We start from the raw sequence: 18,355 nt of genomic DNA on the forward strand, positions 1-18,355 counted from the left end.
TCCACAAGAAGAAAAAGCTAAATTTGACCAAACTGACTTATTAATCAATTTTTCAAGTAGACATGACTTTCGGAGTCCCAAGCAAAAGAAAATGGTTGGGAACTACTGACATAACGACATGTTGATTCAGTCACTGGTGTTATTTTTTTTCCCTGTGTACAAATGCAGTCCTGTTGGATTGCATCATAATGTACAGATGTTTTCATTAACAGCTGTTCATTAGCTTAGAGCAGTGGTTCCCAACCCGCGGGTCGGGACCCCCACAAGGTGTCACGAGATGATTAATGGGCAGGAAATAAGAAATTATAAATTCTGCTACACATCTTTGCGTTTTTCTTGTGAAATACTACATATTTTCACATCCTCAGTTCTCTAAAAAAAAACATTCATGAAACCGTGAGAAGGAAGAATCACTCTTCATCATGCATTCTGTGATTTGATGTTTTGTATCAAAGGTTCACAAACATAGAGGATGTACAGTGTGTAAAGAACATCATAATAAAACATTATGACATACACACATCACACAAATCACCCAGAGACTTGTGATGATGGATAATATCTCCTGTATGTCTCAATTCAAGACAAAGTCTAGGACCAAATGAAGATTTATTTTGTAAAGTGGTTGAAACAACAGTTTGTGCATATAACAAGAGATGCAAGGCATGTTTGTAGCCACAATTTCAGAACATGAACTATATAAGAACAATCTGGAAAATTATACTAATAATCTATAAATGACAGAGTTGTGTTTACTAATCAGAATGAGATATTAAGGCTGTATTTTGTTCTGTACATGTGTGTCATTCTTTAGTCCATTGGTCTTTCTCACAGAAGCAACTAGTTAGAAAAGTATGAAGTCTAAAAATATGGTACAAAAGTTATACACACACACACACACACAGCTGTATGAAACTGAAGTACAGTGATAGCAACTTTGCAGTCCACTCTTAAGAGCCATGTAACACAGTATTCCACCTATTTTACTTTCTCTATTCTTGTCACCTGCTCTTCACAGTTCGCTTCCCTCTACATTTCAGAGCTGGAACCGCCAGCAGAGGTGTCCCAGTCTGTCAATGTTTTTATGCAGAACACTGTGAATCGGCGCCACGTATCTTGCCACGTCACCGTCCCGAGAGAAATCCCTGCAGAAAAAGCCCTTCTCTGAGCTGAAGACAAACTTCTGGGGCATGGGCCCGTTGCCCCTCACGTACTCCCACACAGCCAGGAGCAGCAGCCTCACCTCGAAGGGTGCGAGGAGGGGGAAGGCTTCGTGGACATTGGCCAGCACAGGAGGCAGGAGCTGGCCCTCTCCCATGCAGGACACCAGGAGGCAGGAGGCCTGAAGGTGCCACGGGGAGTCTGTGGACAAAGCCTCACGGGACGCCTCCCAGTGGGCCAGCAGAGTGGCCAGGAGGCCTCTGAGCACAGCTGAGCAGTAGCAGAGAGCCGGGCGTCCAGCTGCCACCACCTGAAGCAGAGCGAAGAGCACCGGGTGGGCCTCAAAGCTCCGCCGAATGTGGATGTCTCGCTCCACGGTGGTGCGGGCATGTTCTTCCGGGGGCCAGGACAGCTCCCCGTTAGCCACGTCTGGACACACATTTTCCACCAGTGTGACTGCAATGACTTTGGCTGCCTCGGCGTTGATGGGCGGCGGCTCATCAGGGTCCGATGGTGGTCGTGAGCCGTTGATGGAGCCATTGAGACCAGAGGAGCTGCAACACTGGACTATGACAGCCAGCAGAGTCTGGGTATTCTACAGAGAGAAGAAAATGGTGCAGCAACATGAGCAATAGCAGACATTTTGGCTAGTTCATAGGTAAATAGCTAAAATGGTAAAAAATTAAGCACAAATTCATTGAAAAGACAGTTGACATTTCATGACCTATAGTATATATTGGAAACTGCAGCTTCAACTACAGTGCTGTTATTTAATCTGATAGACATGCTGCCTGAAACTGTTTTGAATTACAAATCTAAAATTCTCCAACTCACTTGGATGACCCCAGATGGGTCAGGTAGAGGTGTGTCAGTCCGGATCTTCAGCCCCTTGCCAATCACCCCGGCATGAAACACTGACCACACGCTGCCAGAAAAGTTAACGGTTGTACCAAACCGACAGTTGATATCCAGCAGGGAGGCTCCGAGGTCAGGGGACACAGATGGAGCGGCCACGGGAGCACCAGACATGTCTGCGGTCTGCCCTCCAAACAGGTCAGCGTTGCCTTTATGCAGCGATCCCTCAACCAGCTGCTGAAGCACCGCCTTGAGAGTGAGAGGAGAGTATGCAGCAAATCGGGAGAGGAGCAGGACCGAACAGTTCACTGCTTCAGCTGCCTGTCCTCCATCTCTCCCCACCTTCCCCCCTTCTCCTCTCCTCCGCAGGGCCAGAAAGAAATGAGTGACAGCAGCACGGGAGAGCAGGAGCAGGTGTGCCGAGGAGGAGGTGCGAGGGAGTGGGCTGACTGACAAGAGCCGCACTGCTGCATGAGATACAGCCGGGTCACCGTGGAGAAGGAGTGGGCCAAAATCATGGAGGTGTCCTGAGACTGCTGAGCCCACCTGAACAGCCATGGTGGACTGAGCGCCCGGTGCTCCTCTTCTCTCCTCATCCTGACTCTGGATGGCTGCAGCCAGGTTGAGCAGCAGCTGCCTCAGCTGCCGGGGTCCCAGCGTGTGCGTATGGATCTGCGCCACACAGCGGGCTACAGCGGCAGGAATAAGTCCCGCCATGCAGGAGGAGAGCGTGGTGTGGAGCTGCCAGGCCAGAGCCAACTCCTCTGGGTTGCGTGCCTGGGTGAGTAGCTGACAGAGGGCCTCGGTCGCCACACTGGGGCCCCCATACACCGACAGCAGGCAGAGCAACTGATGCAGCCAGAGGTGACGCTTTCTCTCCAGCCTCAGTGTCTCGGCACACAGCTCACCTACATGTGTCTGCAGCTCCTCCAGGAAGGGGATGACTGTCTGGGGCTGAGAGGAAGCAGAGTGATGGGGACTACCTTCTACTCCATCAGAGCGGTTGTAAACCAGTTTATGAAGATGGAGAAGCAGCATCTGAAGGAGGCGGTCGCAACCCTCTCTGACACCTTCATGAGGGGAGGGTGTAGGGCCGGAGATGATGACTGAGGCTGGGGTAGCCGTGTCTGCCAGAAAGCGGAGAACCCGGGCCCCTCCCGATGGGTTCTGGCTAATAAGGTGGACTGCCAGTCCCAGCATGTTATCAAGTTCTTCTCTGGGAAGTCCCTGCAGCAAAGCCTGCAGCTGGAGCAGGACAGGGGGGCGCAGCAGCTCTACCAGCTCTGCAGAAACAGCACCAAAGAGGTTGGGGGACATTGCAGCCAGCTGGAGCAGAAACGGTACAGCAGCTCGACGGAGTTGAGGGGAACTCTCCCAGGAGGTTGAGGATGAAGTGGGAGATAGAGGGCTGGAGGGGCTCAGGCTCTCCTGGAACATCCTGAGCAGCTCCTTCCGGATGCTGTCAGAGTGGTGTGCTGCAAGGTGTCCAAGGATTCCCACCACTGAGCCGATCTTTGGTACTCTGCTGCCTTTTTCAACTCCCATCACCACTATTCCTTGGTCCTTGGCACCGTGGGAGCAGAAGTCCTTGAGTCCACAGGCCAGGACTCGGCTGATGATAGTCCCTGGGAAGGCGGAGCCAATGTGAGCCACCACCCAGTCAAAATGCGGGGAATGCTGAACTGAGGTATCTAACAGCGCGTCCACACAGGCATCAGGGCACCAGGCCAGCATGGCAGCCAAACACTGAGAGTAGGCCTCCATGAGGGAGCGGGTGGCAGTGCAGGACATCCAGAGCTGGAGCAGCTCGTTGAGGCTGGAGGAGTGGGGGGCCACCCTGCGGCCCGCATGCTTGCTGCTCAGCTGGCCCAGTAAGTCCACAGCCCAGGCAGACACCAGGGGGGCCCAGGCCCGCGGGTTGAGGCGGATGAACTCTGACAGCACACCATGAACCTCCTAAAGACAAACAGAAATAATTAAGATGATTTTCAGGGGAGTTTCCTGACCACCAGATTTTTATGAATGCAATGATACATTTGAATTGGGCTGGATCAGGATCTGTTTCTGTTGTGGGCCTGTAAACTGGTTTAGAAAAGAAACTCAAATGGAAACTGAAAGTTTTGAGTTAAAGCCGCAAAATACTAATCAATGAAGATTTAAGAAAACAACCTGTAATGTTCTGATCTTCATTAACCCAGCAATATTTTTATCACTTCATGATATTCAAGATATTGGTCATGCAATAATAAGTTATTTGTGTGGCCTTGTGTCAACTCACCTGTATGATATCCTCCAGGTTGGAGCTGACCCCAGAGTTGGCATCGCCCTCCGTCTCCAGGTTGTGCAGGAAGGCAGATACGTGCTCATCATAGACGCCCCTCAGATGCTCCAGTACTGCTCCCCTACAGGCTGGGACCGAGCGCAGCAGACGCACAGCACAGCGAGCGTGTTCCCGCACGCTGAGCTTCCGGCCCTGAACGGTGTCGACTCCACTGATGAAGGACTTGATCTCCTGAGACAGCTCCTGGCCACTGGAGGAGGGTGGACAGGAGGAAAGGTTTGGGAAAATAGAAAATTAGTCAATTGACAGGAAATTATTCCTCAACAACTCTGATAATCAATTAATTGTTTACATCATTTATGAGGCTAAAATGATTTCCGCTATTTTCCAATATCTTATCCATGTCTTCAAGTTGCTTGTTTGGTTCATCCAACAGTCAAAAACCAAAGATATTCAGTTTACTATCATATAAGACAAAGAAACACAGTAAATATAAAAAGATAGAACCAGAGAAAGGTTGGCATTTGTGCTTGAAAAGTTTCTTTGCAACTTTTTGATTATCAAAATAGTTGCAGATTCATGCTGTGTTGAAAGACTAATCGATAAATAACCTAAATGTTTTAGCTCTACGTCACATTAACCAATTTCTGTTGCAGCTTAAACAATTAGTTGATCAATTGATTAGACTGACAGATGATTAATCAGCAACTATTTAAATAACTGAATAGTTGTTTGTCATTTTTAAAGCAAAAATACCCACATGGGGTTTAGGAAATTGTGAAAAATTGTGACTTTTCAGTATTTTCTGACATTCTGTAGCCCCAATCCATTGACCTATTGATTGAGAAAATAATTAGGAGATCAATCAATAATGAAAAGTTGCAGCCCTAAGCCAATTTACTACCACATAGGGAAAAGAAATGCACAAAATACTCACAATTGGAAAGCTGAAATCAAAGTATATTTGATATTTTGGGCTTGAAAAATTATCTCAAATGAATCAATTATCAAAATAACTGACTTTCTGTCCACCGACGAATCAATTGATTGTTTAATGGTGTCAGCTATAAATTGATTAATCACCTACTTATATCAGCACTAATAAAAAACAACACCAAACAGTTGTTGGGTAAAAAATACTGAATTACTTGCAGCTACTTTGGGTGTTAGTCAGAGTAAATAAATACTGTAAAACAACATTTTGATATTTAACTCTTTCCAGATTACATGAATAGTCGATTAACTGAAAAAGTGCTCAGTAAAGCCCTGACGTCTATTGTTAAAACAATAAGTTTCAACAGTATCTGGCTGTGTTGAGCAGTAAAGTAACATATAAACGTCTATATGTGATTAAGACATATTCTGCTGTGTACAGTTCACTAAAATACAAATTGTAAGACATATGCTAGACTGACTCTATAGTCTAAATGTACTTGTTCCGTCTCTCTGCTCTCACCTCAGGGCAGTCTGCGGTGTGTGAGTGTGTGAGCTCTGCATCGCTTTCAGCGGACTCCCGTCAAACACCACAGACATCGCTTGGTCCTTTAACATTTAAGCGTCACATCAAATCCTCCTCTCGGTTTTGGGATCTTCGACGTGAGCTTTATAACAGCTTTATGTTATTATTCTATGTTAAATTTCAGGACAAAATACAGCGAAAGGGCGCCCCGAAGCCGGAAGTTTGGTCTTCTTCGTCGTTACGAAAAAAGGGAAATTGACTCAGACAGTTGACGTCAGTGGCGACATCTAGTGGTGTCATCGTTACATACAGTCTGTGAGGGGTACTTATTGTTTGAGATTTTTTTCCCTAGGACGGCGAAGTCAAAACCCGCCCTACTCTGCCTCTGATTGGCTGATCCTGATATTCTTACCCTTACTCTAACCAATTACACTCCTCATACCTAAACCTAACCAACCAAGCCAACGAAGGCAACGAGTACTAACCAATCATAGGCAGAATGGGGCGGGTCATGACGTCGCCGTCCTAGAAAAAAATTAAAGGTTTACAGTTTGGATACAGGATTACAGGATTTGTTTGTTTGTTTGTTAGTTAATCTAATCTAGCTATTATTGTAAGATTTAGTCTCATTTACCTAAACAGCAGTTGGTGTTAATGTTCTTTTTCTTCAGTTATGATTATAAATGTTTATAGTATTGTATTCATGATGTATATTTTTATGGATTTTTTTCAGTATGAACAAAAACAAAAAAATCTGGTAAGAGAATTGTCCAACTTTTTAAAAATAAATGTATTTATATTTTATACACCTTTACAGTGCTCGATTATAATTATCCTAATTAATAAGTGACAATAAGATAATATATAATAAGACTTTATTCATCTTTAAAAGTTGGTCATGAACTGAGTATATAAATTTGTTTTTAAAATGATAAAACAGATCATTTACAATAAATAATTGTGTTTCCTTATTCTGTCTTAATATTGAATTAAATATTTTTAAATGGAACAGCAAAATACAATTATACTTTTTGTTATTGTGATCATTTACTCACATGTCTGCCTTCAGTATTCCATCTCACAATTCATGTGTTTCCTGCTCTAACATTTTCAGTATTCTTTTCATCATCTCTTTAATCTAAACGTGTGTCATTCAAACATTAAATGCTGTCCAACGCACACAGAGCAGAGTCACATGAGACCAGGCCCCTTAAACATTTTATCACACACACACATACATCCCAGTACAGCTGACTATCTACTAGCTGCCCTACATGATAAAAATATGACCTATGAGACACAGTGTGTTTCCTGTTTTGATCATTTTCCCCCGGCTCTCTCTATGGCTCCACTGCTCTACATAAGCCTTGTGACCACATTTGAAGCTGTACTAGATCAACGTGCTGGTATTTATACACTGATGTGTGTTTTTAGATTTGTCTGTATAATTATTAGTGTGATAGAAACCATGTAATGTTGTTGCATGTAAATGTTTTTAGTGTCATCTGGTGTTTGTTCTGTGTGTACCAGCCCAGGGACCACAGATGGAAATGAGCTAATAGCATAATTGAGATTATTGTTTTTTTGTGTATCGTCCTTGTTTAATAAGACTAAAAAACAGAGTCAGCAGGTTATTATTGGTTACACTCTTAAAATCAAGTTCCCAGAACAGTGAGGATGGTGAAGCTACAGTATAATACAATACATAAACAAAGTCATCTTCCTTGAAAGACATTAAAATCAAAAAGTGTGCTGTGTTTTGTTTTGTGCTGCTGGTCTGCAACACCTGTGTAATATTTTAGGATTACACGACAGAAAACATCTAAAACTGGGAGGTTGATTTGAAATTACAACAAATCTCGAGTCAATGATACAATCTGATGCTGTTTTTTTTTTTTAACATAATAATCTATTTGCAAAAACAAACAGCAAAATAAATACACTGTATATCTAAATATAAGTAAGGAGAAACAGAATTGATTAGATTAATATTACAATTCCCATCCTGCAAATTAACAATCAAACTTTCCAGAAATGTCACACTAATGGCTGAATTGCTTGTAGTTTTTAACATAATAGTACCATTGATAATAATATGCTATATGTTTAAATTATTTTTTTAGACTGTGTTAGATATAGAAATGTAAATTTTGATATTTTGATGGATTTGATTGATTGTTTATTAAAGTGTCCTGCACCTTTCTGGTGCCCAGTCCATGTGGGCTTACAAGACACTAAACCACATGATGAATCATGATGTACAGTTCAAGAAATTCAAAAAGAGAAAATTTCATCATCATTTCAATTTCAGCATTCAGTTTAGATGGCAGAAATGTCCTGTGATGATAGATACAGTGTTCTCAGTTCATCTCCTATAAATCTCGCCAAAACAAAAATCTTTGTATTTAAAAGCCAAACTCAACATATCAGCTTCAAACAACCAAAACAAATCAGGATTTTTCAGTTGGATTATTTCAAACAAATAATTCCTCAAGGTACTGTACAAAGTGCAATGAAATACAAAATTAAATTCATCCTCGACAACACCAAGATCACAAAAATACATAAATGTCACTCTTCAGAACCCCCTTATATCTGCCTGCAGTAAAGTACCAGTTCTGATGCACACGGGGACCTTTGCCTTCTCAGTAAATTTAATTTTATATATGGTTCTGTGCAGTAATCATGAATGTAATTTCTAAGCTTTGACTTCTTGCAAATGTCCTCCTTCCATTGCTCCTTATAGATCTTTAATAGTTTTGTTTGACTGTGTTTATATTACACTGCAAATTATTCCTGAAAATAAAATTCAAATCAGAAGGAGAAAATATTGCAGCGACCTCTCTCAACCAAGCATAACTGTGTGGTTGATCCCAACAACCTCATAAAGCATTTCAGTTCTCTGCTTTACAAGACATGACTCCCATCTAATGTTTCCTTCAACAGCTCGCTAAGAAGTAAATTTATGCACCGCAAAAAAACACCTCATGGCTCGATTCTGGATGGTTTTACTGTCAGAAGCATCCTTAAACCCCCAAACTACTGCAGCATAAAGTGAAACTGAGCCCACCATTGAATCATAAGGTTTAATGAAGGCTGAAAAACTAAGTCAGGACACAATTTAATTTTATTGATTACAGACTCAGTCAGCGCTCTTCCTGCTGATTCTGCCAGTACTTTCCCTCTGTGAAGCACATATTTTCATTAAAAACCAAACCAAGACATGAATAAGAACTAGTGTACTTTAGAGGCTTTAATCCAAACTTAAATATATGGCTGCTCTAATGTTCACATTGGTTAATATTAATTAACCAATTAATAGTCAGTATCCATTTATCCATTTACTACACCATAAACTCAGAATATTTAAAAGGCTCTCTTGAAATCAACAAAACAAGCAAACATATTTTTGTTGTAACCTTCAGTCTCACCACAGATAACATAACATAAATATGATCAATCTGCTTCTCTTAAAGCCATTCTGCTCATCCACCAAAACTCCATGTGTCTCTAAGTATTTATGAAATCTATTATTGAGGATACCTGACCGGACAATGTAAACTATTCACCAAATCTGGAGTTTTAAGGACCTCGTTCGGGAGTTCCTCTACACCTACAGCTTTATTTGCTTTAGCTTTATCTACCATATTCTGCACATCCTCTATCTCATTATTCAGCATATGATTTTGGCAAAGGGCTGTATTACTCATCCTGTTTTCAAAGTCACATTTTACTTGACAAAATTGACCATTAAATAATGAGGAACTATTACATGCATAAAAATGACTATAATCTGTTTCCCATTTCTTCAGTTTCTGGTCTCGAAAGGAGATTTGCCATTTTCCATTAAAATCTCCATTGGAATCAACTTCCTCTTTTGTGGCCCCAGTTTATTCATATCTCTCCAACATTGCTGTGGATTATTGAGTAGTAAATGTTCAAACTGGAGAGCTTATCCTCCTTTAAAACCTTCTATCAAAATGAGACTGACAACATTTTAAACTCATTTTTGTTTTAAAATCCTTCTTTTTCTCACATCCTTGGACTTAAGACAAGTGACTATACTTATTTGTACAGCACATTTCAACAACAAGGGAATTCAAATTGCATTACATAAAACATAAAAGACATCAAGACAGAGTGTAAAAACAACACGAAACAATATAAAAGGAGATATATATATAATAATAGAATAATAGAATAATACAATCAAAAAGAGTTAAATAGAAAATAAAAATAAGCTAAAATATAATAAGACAGATAAAACACGAGAGTAAAAGTTACAGTGCACTGTAAGATATTAATCAAAAGCCTAAAATCTGATTTAATCAAAGGTGAACAGAAAAGTCTTCAACCTTAATTTAAAAGAACTAAAAGACTAGTTTTTAATTTTAATCCAGTTAACTAAAATGTTTTTCCTCACCTGTTTTAGTTGAATTTTAGTCAACTATAAAAACTTTACTCAGAGGAAAGAAAATGAATTGCTTTTATTCTGAAGGTCTCGTGCTGAGCTGGTAGTTGGCAGCTGAGATTTGCTGTCGGCATCCTTACTTGGTAACCCTAGAAAGATCTCGCGAGAGTGATCAATTAAACCCCAACCATTATCTTTCCCTAACCCCTTACCAAGCGGGTTTTTGTGCTTAAACCTAACCAAACCTTAACCACCGCGTTGTCGTCACCCCATAAAGCATAATTATTTTGTCTGTACAATAACAAACAATAAGAGAACAAGGCGTAAGAATCTCGCGAGAGTTACACTAATCTAGGGTTACCATCTAGACAACCAACAATCAGCCGGTAGCTGACGGCTGAGCTTTGGTCTTTTCGGCGTCTTTAGTATTTAAACGAATTGTAGACGTGAGAGTGAAAGCCAAGGTAAGAAGAAGAACCATTGAACTATTTACAGACACTAACTGTCATGTCAGCTGAGATGTTTTCGTGATGCTACAGTGTTGTTGTTTTTTAAGCTGATGTAACGTCGGCTATACTGAAGGCATTTGCGGCATTTACATGATGTAAACACGGAGCAGTTGAAGCTAATAAGTAGCCTGCTTCGGCTACCCTAATGGGTTTTTTTTTTTTTTTTGCTTGTAGTGGCTGATTTTCGCTAAAACTCTAACATTGGGGATTTATCTCGTAGTGAACCAAATGTTCACCTTCATTTTGGAGGAATATTATGTCCCACCATGTCTAAAATATTAAATTATGTGAAATTGTTTGTTATCGTTAGCTGACGCCGAGGCACGTACACGCACATCCTTCCATTGTTTCGAGATGAAGGGTAATTAGTTACATTTGAAGTACGGCATTAACGCATGCATAAGAAAAGTATATTCTTTCTGTGCCTTTTTAAATGGTTTTGAGCTTATAAATAAATGACAAACACATTGATACCTTTTTTAAAGAAGAAGAAAAGTGAAAATAATTTTCTGTCGGCCAGTCACGTTTATTTCTATTTTTATTTTTATTTAAGAAGGGACAATGCAAATTAATTAACATGAACACTGAGTCAAACATGTAAATGTGCCAGATTTAGGCGACAGAAAACATTTGCATTTGCAGTCCCTGGCAAGTTGATAGCAAACAAAAAACAATGGAGAGATGAACATAGAGATAAACAACCTCCAAAGCAAGGGTTATTTATATTTAGAAATAAGCCTGTTTGAAATGTGTCACATGTTTTGTGTCAGCATTAAGTCTATAAAATGATTTGTTCCAGCAGGTGCTGAAAGTGAAACAAGTACGAGTTTACAGACGAAAGAAACGCTGACATGGCCCCAACGCTGGTAATAAAATTATCTCTAGATCAGAGTATATGATAACACGTGGTTCTGGTTTTTCTTGTGCTGATATGGTGTTCTATTATAGCCCTTATGAGTCATTCATTTTAATAGCATGAGACCAACGAACTATGTCATTAAATAGTTAAATCTTTCTTTTTTTTAACCCAGATTGTGTCAGAGAGTTCAGTCAGGTCAAAGTCAGGTCAAGTTGTTGCCAAACACTGTCTGTTGCAAAGTGAAGCATTTTTTTTTCTGTGTCTTCTGATCCAAGTATGATGTGAAGCCGGAGCCTGGGGACTTGATTGAAGTGTTCCGTGGTACCTATCAACACTGGGCTCTGTACATTGGAGATGGCTTCGTTGTTCACTTGGCACCACCCTGTGAGTCCTCCCCCCCCGACACACAGCTGTCTGAACTGCTGCACCCAAATACTGACCAGCCCCAGTCTGGAGCACAAAGCACCCTTATCTGCTAGCACACATTCAGTGTGATGGGCAGTTTTTCCATCCAGAATACCAACTTAGATGATGTGTTTGGTTAAACTGATCCATGACTCATAAACCGTTAATAAAAAAAACAATATCTGGTGCATAAGTCCTGTACAAATTATGTCTGTTTCTCTCTCTTTCATCACACATTTGTCCTTAGCTGAGGTCCCGAATGCAGGCGCCAACAGTATGATGTCTGTCCTAACTGAGAAGGCCGTGGTGAAGAAAGAGGGGCTGTGGGACGTGGTGGGAACCGACAAGTGGGAAGTCAACAACAGTCTGGACAAGAAATACCAGCCCCGCGAAGTTCACATCATTGTGAGGGACGCTCGTATGCTGGTGGGCCGTGAGCTGTCGTACTGCGTCATCAGAGGAAACTGTGAGCACTTTGTCAACGAGCTGCGCTACGGCAAGGCCGAGTCCCGGCAGGTAGGTAGACACGGATTAACAAAGAACTTTATTAGGAACACCTGTGTAGTCTAAAGCCTCTTTCACACATAGTTCCTGTGAAATTACTGGGATAATCTTTCAGGCGCCGCTATGATTTTCACTATTCACACATGCAGCTACATTCAGGAACATTTCCGTCTTGCGCCTTTTCACACATGCCATTGCAATGATGGAATAGATTGGCAAGGGACAGTCCAGAAGATGGCTGTAATGCAACACTTATGGATGCCAACCGTCATAAAACTCAACAGAAGAAAAGAGCGAAAACCACATAACTCAGATCAAACTTTCAAAGTTGGCAGTTCTGATCAAATATGAATCAAAATTATGTTACTGCAATGCCTGTTTCTCACCTCTAATGTTTTCAGAAACATATTTTTGTGTACTGTTTAGCCGTAATATGAGAAAGTTTGTGATGTAGCAGCCATGTTGGAAACAAACAAGCCAAAACTAAGCACCGCGGGACTCACAGTACGTCACCCACATGTCAAGTCTTGTGATTAGTTCGCTCGCTTCACATGACAGCGTCTTTTGTCAGATGGACGTAACTATTTACCTGCTTGTCCCTGCAATGTTACTGCTTTCATTTGCAACACAGACGTACCAACATTTTCCCTGAAATGTTACTTGGTCTTGAGGTGGGAAACTGGCGCTACAGATTTCCCTGAATATCCATCTCTGCTCCCATTCACACATGACCCCATGCAGGAAATGTTCCTGAACATTTCAGGGATATACTGCATGTGTGAAAGGGGTTTAATGCAATCCAACACAACAGCTCTGCCATAAATTCTACTTTTATGAAGCTTATATAAAAGTGTTCGTAATATTTTGTCCAACCCATTGATATACATGAGGGGGGCTAAATATTAGGAACGCTTTTCAATATAATACACTCCAGTACACCTGCACACACTACAACCTCAATAATAAACACAAAGCAGAATTATCACCTTTCTGACAACGTCAACAAAAACTGAAAATTTATAAGCTTCATAAAAGTAGAATTTATGGCAGAGCTGTTGTATTGGATCGCATTAGATTGCACAAGTGTTCCTAATAAAGTGCTGTGTGAGTGTAGACAGAGTACTTTATTGATCCCAAAGGGAAATTACAGTGTTACAGCAGCCACTTAAATTACATATACAATACACATTAAATTAACTCAAATATAAAAATAATTGAATAAATAAAAATAGGATAGAGATAAAAGATATAACCATAACTAGAATATGCTAGTGGTTGAATATACACTGTTCGTCGATATTAATATGCTGTAATACACATTATACACATTAATGCAAGTCAGGTGGGTAAAACAGCATTCAAAAAGATTTTTTACTGGAAAGAATTGAAAAACAGAAAAGGCATATATGGCAGACTCAGTGTAACCAGCAGAATTTAATTTAATGAGTTTGTGAGGAGATGTAAAGATTTACAGCAAAGGGGCCACCATGAGAAAAAAAAAAAACATGGATCCCTCAAGTTACTGATTATGGATCTCCAGCTCTCTCTGTTTAAAACAAAAGCTGCTAAACGAATGTCACAATGTCATCACAGCATTAACAGAAACAATATGAAGGAGAATAATTCCCAAATAGAAATGTAGCAACTTGGGACAATAAAAGAGGGGACAGGAAGTTTATGAGGGACCAGACCATCAAAAGCAGAATCTGTCTTTTGAGTATAAAACACTAACTGTCTATATGTTTGCAAGGTGGCTGTTTTCATCTTTGACAGAGCTACGACAAAACTATTAAAGGGGACGTATTCTCCAGGTTTTTTTTTTTTTAATCTGGGGCTCTACTGGAATATCTTTGCATGATTTACAGTTAAAACTCTGTCATAACTCAGCTCTAAGGCCATGACAAATGTGGGAATGGACACAACGGATGGCAGTAAATTAAAGATATTTATTATAATAAAGCAAACGACTGAAGAAATAATTGCAAATATGGAGTGTGTCAGTCAGTAACATCAGTTATGTAGGTGTGAATGTGTGAACAATGAAGTGTAAGGTGTTGTGGAGTAAAAACAAAACTAGAATCAAATGAAAAACAAAAGCCTGTGGCTGCTGGTTGGGATGAGTCAAGGTGAGAGAGAGAGCTCAAACAATGCTGGGAGTTGGCCTTTCATGCTATGGCGGCATTAGGCTCAGGTGCTCCACACCCACATTCTCCCAGATACCTTTATAGACACAAGAATATAACAATAAATCATTACCACACCAGTATCAATACACATTCGGTAGGTTAGAACCGTCACAACTCCTTATTTATCTTATACTGACCCTTTACGCAGCTCCTCAGTTCAGCCTCTGTCTGAAACAGGCCGTTTTAGCTCCTGTGTCTTTAAGCCCACTCTGTTCTGATTGGCCAGCTCAGGGGGCCACATAAACAAACCATGAAACAAACTAAAGTAGTGAGAGTTCACTACCTTTTCTCGTTCTTGACTCGAAATATAAACTTCTCAAATACATTGAACATGTTTGAGCGGAATCCGATTCGAAATATAAGAGCAGACAACGCAAACAACACATGGAAAAACCTTAGCAACAACCTCGGCAACAAAGGCTATATGGACGTTTATGGGCATGCATGACAAGTCGACGTCACCACATGGTAGAAAAAAATAGTCATAAACGAAGCGTTCAGAGCAGGTTGAAGCCCTGGCTTTGACCTCCACATATTTTAACGTCAAGTTTAGGAGCTGTGACCATGTTTAACGTAGATATCCGACATCATAACAGTATATAAATCACAGGAAACCGCTAAAAGTATAATTTGTCCCCTTTAAGTTAAATGTCACTTAAAACTGATTATAATAGTGACTTGTTTTCATGCTGGGGAAGTTATAAAAAGAATATAAAAACCTATCAAATCACTCCTGCAATATAATTCACATTTCTGCTGTCTGCCTGTTATAAGAAAAAGAAAAAAACTGAATGGTACAAATTTCTAAAAATAAGCTCAAAATGTTTTATGAAGTTAGTGTCATATTTGCCAGAGATGAGGATGATTTTAAGGGGGTTTTGAATGTGAAGAAGACTCATGACACTCCCTGTTTTATAATTGTTTTTTCTAACTGTGATCTCCCTCTGCAGGTGCGTAAGGCAGGAGAAACGGTCATGGCCGCAGGTTTGGCTGCAATGGTGGGTATTGGCATTGTGGCTCTAGCAGGCACTCTGTTTGGAAGCAGCAAAAAAGAAAAAGAGGACACACAGTGATCGACATCCGGGTCACCTGTTCAGAAGCTTGATTAACTGATCACCAGCAAAGCCTAACTAATACAGTACTAATCATAATCATCTGTGATTTATGAGTGATGTGGTTCATTTTTACTATGTCTAGACAACTTTATCCCTCATGCCGTCTTTAGTTTGAATGACAATGCAATACTGGTTGGTTTGGGATCAAGGCCCAATGTTTTTCAGACTTTTTAAAATTTCTACAGATAGCACATGTAAGCACTACCAACAATATGTCCACTAATGAAGGTGCCAAAATAAAATATGTTTGAATGTTTTAATATGAAGTTTTGGAATAAATAAATAAATTTATATATATATATATATATATATATATATATATATATATATATATATATATATATATATATATATATAATATATATATATATTACTCTTTACAGTCATATCTTTCTCATGACTGTAGATATTTTTTGGATTGTGAAGGAATATGAGGTTCATTATTTTGATTTGTTTGTAAAAGCTTGATAGGATAAAAAATAAATGGATACTGATAGTTGCTTGAATTAAATCTACCGAACTCTAAATGGGCATTGTGATTAGCCAATACCTAATAAGCTATACAACAAGAATATTGATGACACTAAAAATAAATAACTATGATGAAAGTTTTGTTACATCCTGCAAAAAAAGACGTACAGTACTCTTCATTGTAAGAATACCTCGATGAACTGAGGGCCGAGCGGAAACAGGTTTTTTTTAATGAAACATCATCTCTAACGAGTCATTTTAGTGGATTTTTTAACACTCTGTCTTCCTCTGACCTTTAATTGTTTGTAATCGTTTTGAATAAAGGATAATTTCTTGAAATCTTAATGATAGTCGTTCTTTCAGGAGCAGCGTGGTGTCGTAGTTCTGTCGTAGTTCTCCATCTGGTTTTAGTCTTGGTTTTAGCTGTTTATCTTTTCCTTTGGTTGTTTCTATGAATTTCTGAGCTTTAAATAGTAAAGTAAGATAGTGCCAGTTTTCACCAGGGGTCTCAAATTTTTCTCCAAATGGAAACAAGTAAGAAAAAATGTGCTAAAATCACATAAAATTCTACGACTATAGGGCCTTAAATACTTTTAGATTAGATTTGTATTTGCTTTTTCCAATATATTAAGGAGAACATACTCTCGACCTTTAGATATCTTTTGAAATATTTTTTTAAATTTGAAGTGTTGTTATTGGAAAGTAAATAATCAATAATAACCAGCTGTTGTTTTTGCAAGTCTGGTTGCAGGAAACATCTTATTGGGTTGCTTTGTAGGCTCATTATCCAACAGTGAAGGTTTAAAGTTTGAGTTTGGATCAGATCTTGAATCTTTTAAAGCAGCTTAACGTTTCAATTACATATTAAAAGAAAGTGTAAATGTGAAAGTGTGGTCTGATCCATCTGACTGGAGCACAACTGTAGCCAGGAGTCCAAAGTCCCCCTGCATAGCCAAAAATGTTTGTAAAATTATTGTATTTTTTAAATGTTTTCTTTATTCATTCATCTGTGCAATTGTATTTTCTGTAATTTTTTTTCTTTTAATATTGTTAAGCACCTTAGAGTACACTGAAAAGTGTTATATAAAGTTAATTATTACATAATGGTCTTTGAGTAACCTAAATCTCTTGATTTAATTTTTGGTGTTTTGTTGTTGTTGCTAAAAACAAACCAAAATCAGCCATAAAAAACCCACCGTGTGTCATGTGTTTATTTATAGAAGGTAAAATCAACATAAAATACCCGCATTCCCAAAAACAAAACAGGCAGTGTCCTAAATTAAGTTATTCCACTTTAACAGCTCACCCAGGAAATGGCATCACATCACGTAATATGTAAATACTTCAAAAATAATTATAAAATCCCCCCATAAACACATAATACTTAAATTCTTCAAAAACATATTTTAAAAACTCACCACAAACATCACAAAATACATACAAAATATAGAAACTAAATAAATTATGTTAACAAAATGTTCTACAAAACACTGATTAAATGCAGATAGAATTTGCAAACCACTATGTGTAGATTATGTGATTATAACATGTTTCAAATACTTCTGTAGACACATGTTTCTGTTTGTAGAACAAGATTAAAAGTCTTCAGTCATGGAGGTGGATCTGAGAGGCTGTGATGCCGATTGTGAAGAAAACCAAATTGCAAGATGGATAAAAATTGAGCTCCAAAGTTTGGTTTTGATACTTAGCAGTCATGATGAAGTTAATGCAAAAATATTATTGTTATTCTAAAATGCTCATAATGACAATGTTAACATGCTGATATTCAGGAGGTATAAATTTTCATGTCTGTCCACTCAGTAGTTGTTGAGATATTTCACCTTGCCATAAGGAAGTGGATTGGAGGGTTGTAGCATGTCGGCCACAGTGTCTTTTTTTATACTAACACTATATGTAGTTGGACATTTTCAAGTTCTACACATAGTGGTGATTATGTCCAAACACGTATTAAATGTAATTAAATGTAGACAAAATGTTTTTTAAAAAAATCTCAAAAACTGATAAATGTAGATAACGTGAATATAAATTAATATGAATATATGCAACAAAACTGTTAAAATGCATCAAATTAAATGTTTTAAATTTAGTAGACATGTTTAATTATGTAACACCTAATAT

At 39.2% G+C, this 18,355-nt stretch overlaps 2 protein-coding genes across 6 annotated transcripts; one reads left to right on the forward strand and one right to left on the reverse strand.

Moving 5' to 3' along the window:
• Nucleotides 1-590: 590 nt before the first annotated feature.
• Nucleotides 591-6,023, reverse strand: ints5 (integrator complex subunit 5). Its single transcript, XM_044364214.1, has 4 exons — nucleotides 5,754-6,023; nucleotides 4,295-4,547; nucleotides 1,996-3,972; nucleotides 591-1,756 (listed from the first exon to the last, which is right to left on the reverse strand). Exons 1-4 carry the CDS (start codon nucleotides 5,846-5,848, stop codon nucleotides 1,037-1,039), a joined length of 3,045 nt encoding a protein of 1,014 aa, XP_044220149.1. The 5' UTR covers nucleotides 5,849-6,023; the 3' UTR covers nucleotides 591-1,036.
• Nucleotides 6,024-7,096: 1,073 nt separating this feature from the next.
• LOC122989981 (phospholipase A and acyltransferase 3-like) lies at nucleotides 7,097-16,005 on the forward strand. 5 transcript variants are annotated; one of them, XM_044363042.1, is made up of 5 exons: nucleotides 7,097-7,162; nucleotides 11,476-11,542; nucleotides 11,811-11,919; nucleotides 12,188-12,456; nucleotides 15,581-16,005. In XM_044363042.1, the coding sequence occupies exons 2-5, from the start codon at nucleotides 11,528-11,530 to the stop codon at nucleotides 15,701-15,703; spliced, it is 516 nt and encodes a 171-aa protein (XP_044218977.1). In that variant the 5' UTR covers nucleotides 7,097-7,162; nucleotides 11,476-11,527; the 3' UTR covers nucleotides 15,704-16,005. The 5 variants fall into 5 exon arrangements, with proteins under 5 accessions (XP_044218977.1, XP_044218980.1, XP_044218978.1 ...); XM_044363045.1 differs by having other exon boundaries at nucleotides 7,130-7,162; nucleotides 11,479-11,542; XM_044363043.1 differs by having other exon boundaries at nucleotides 7,158-7,178; nucleotides 11,479-11,542.
• The last annotated feature ends 2,350 nt before the right edge of the window (nucleotides 16,006-18,355 follow it).

Source organism: Thunnus albacares, chromosome 10 (genome assembly GCF_914725855.1).
Source record: "Thunnus albacares chromosome 10, fThuAlb1.1, whole genome shotgun sequence".
Taxonomy (NCBI): domain Eukaryota; kingdom Metazoa; phylum Chordata; class Actinopteri; order Scombriformes; family Scombridae; genus Thunnus; species Thunnus albacares.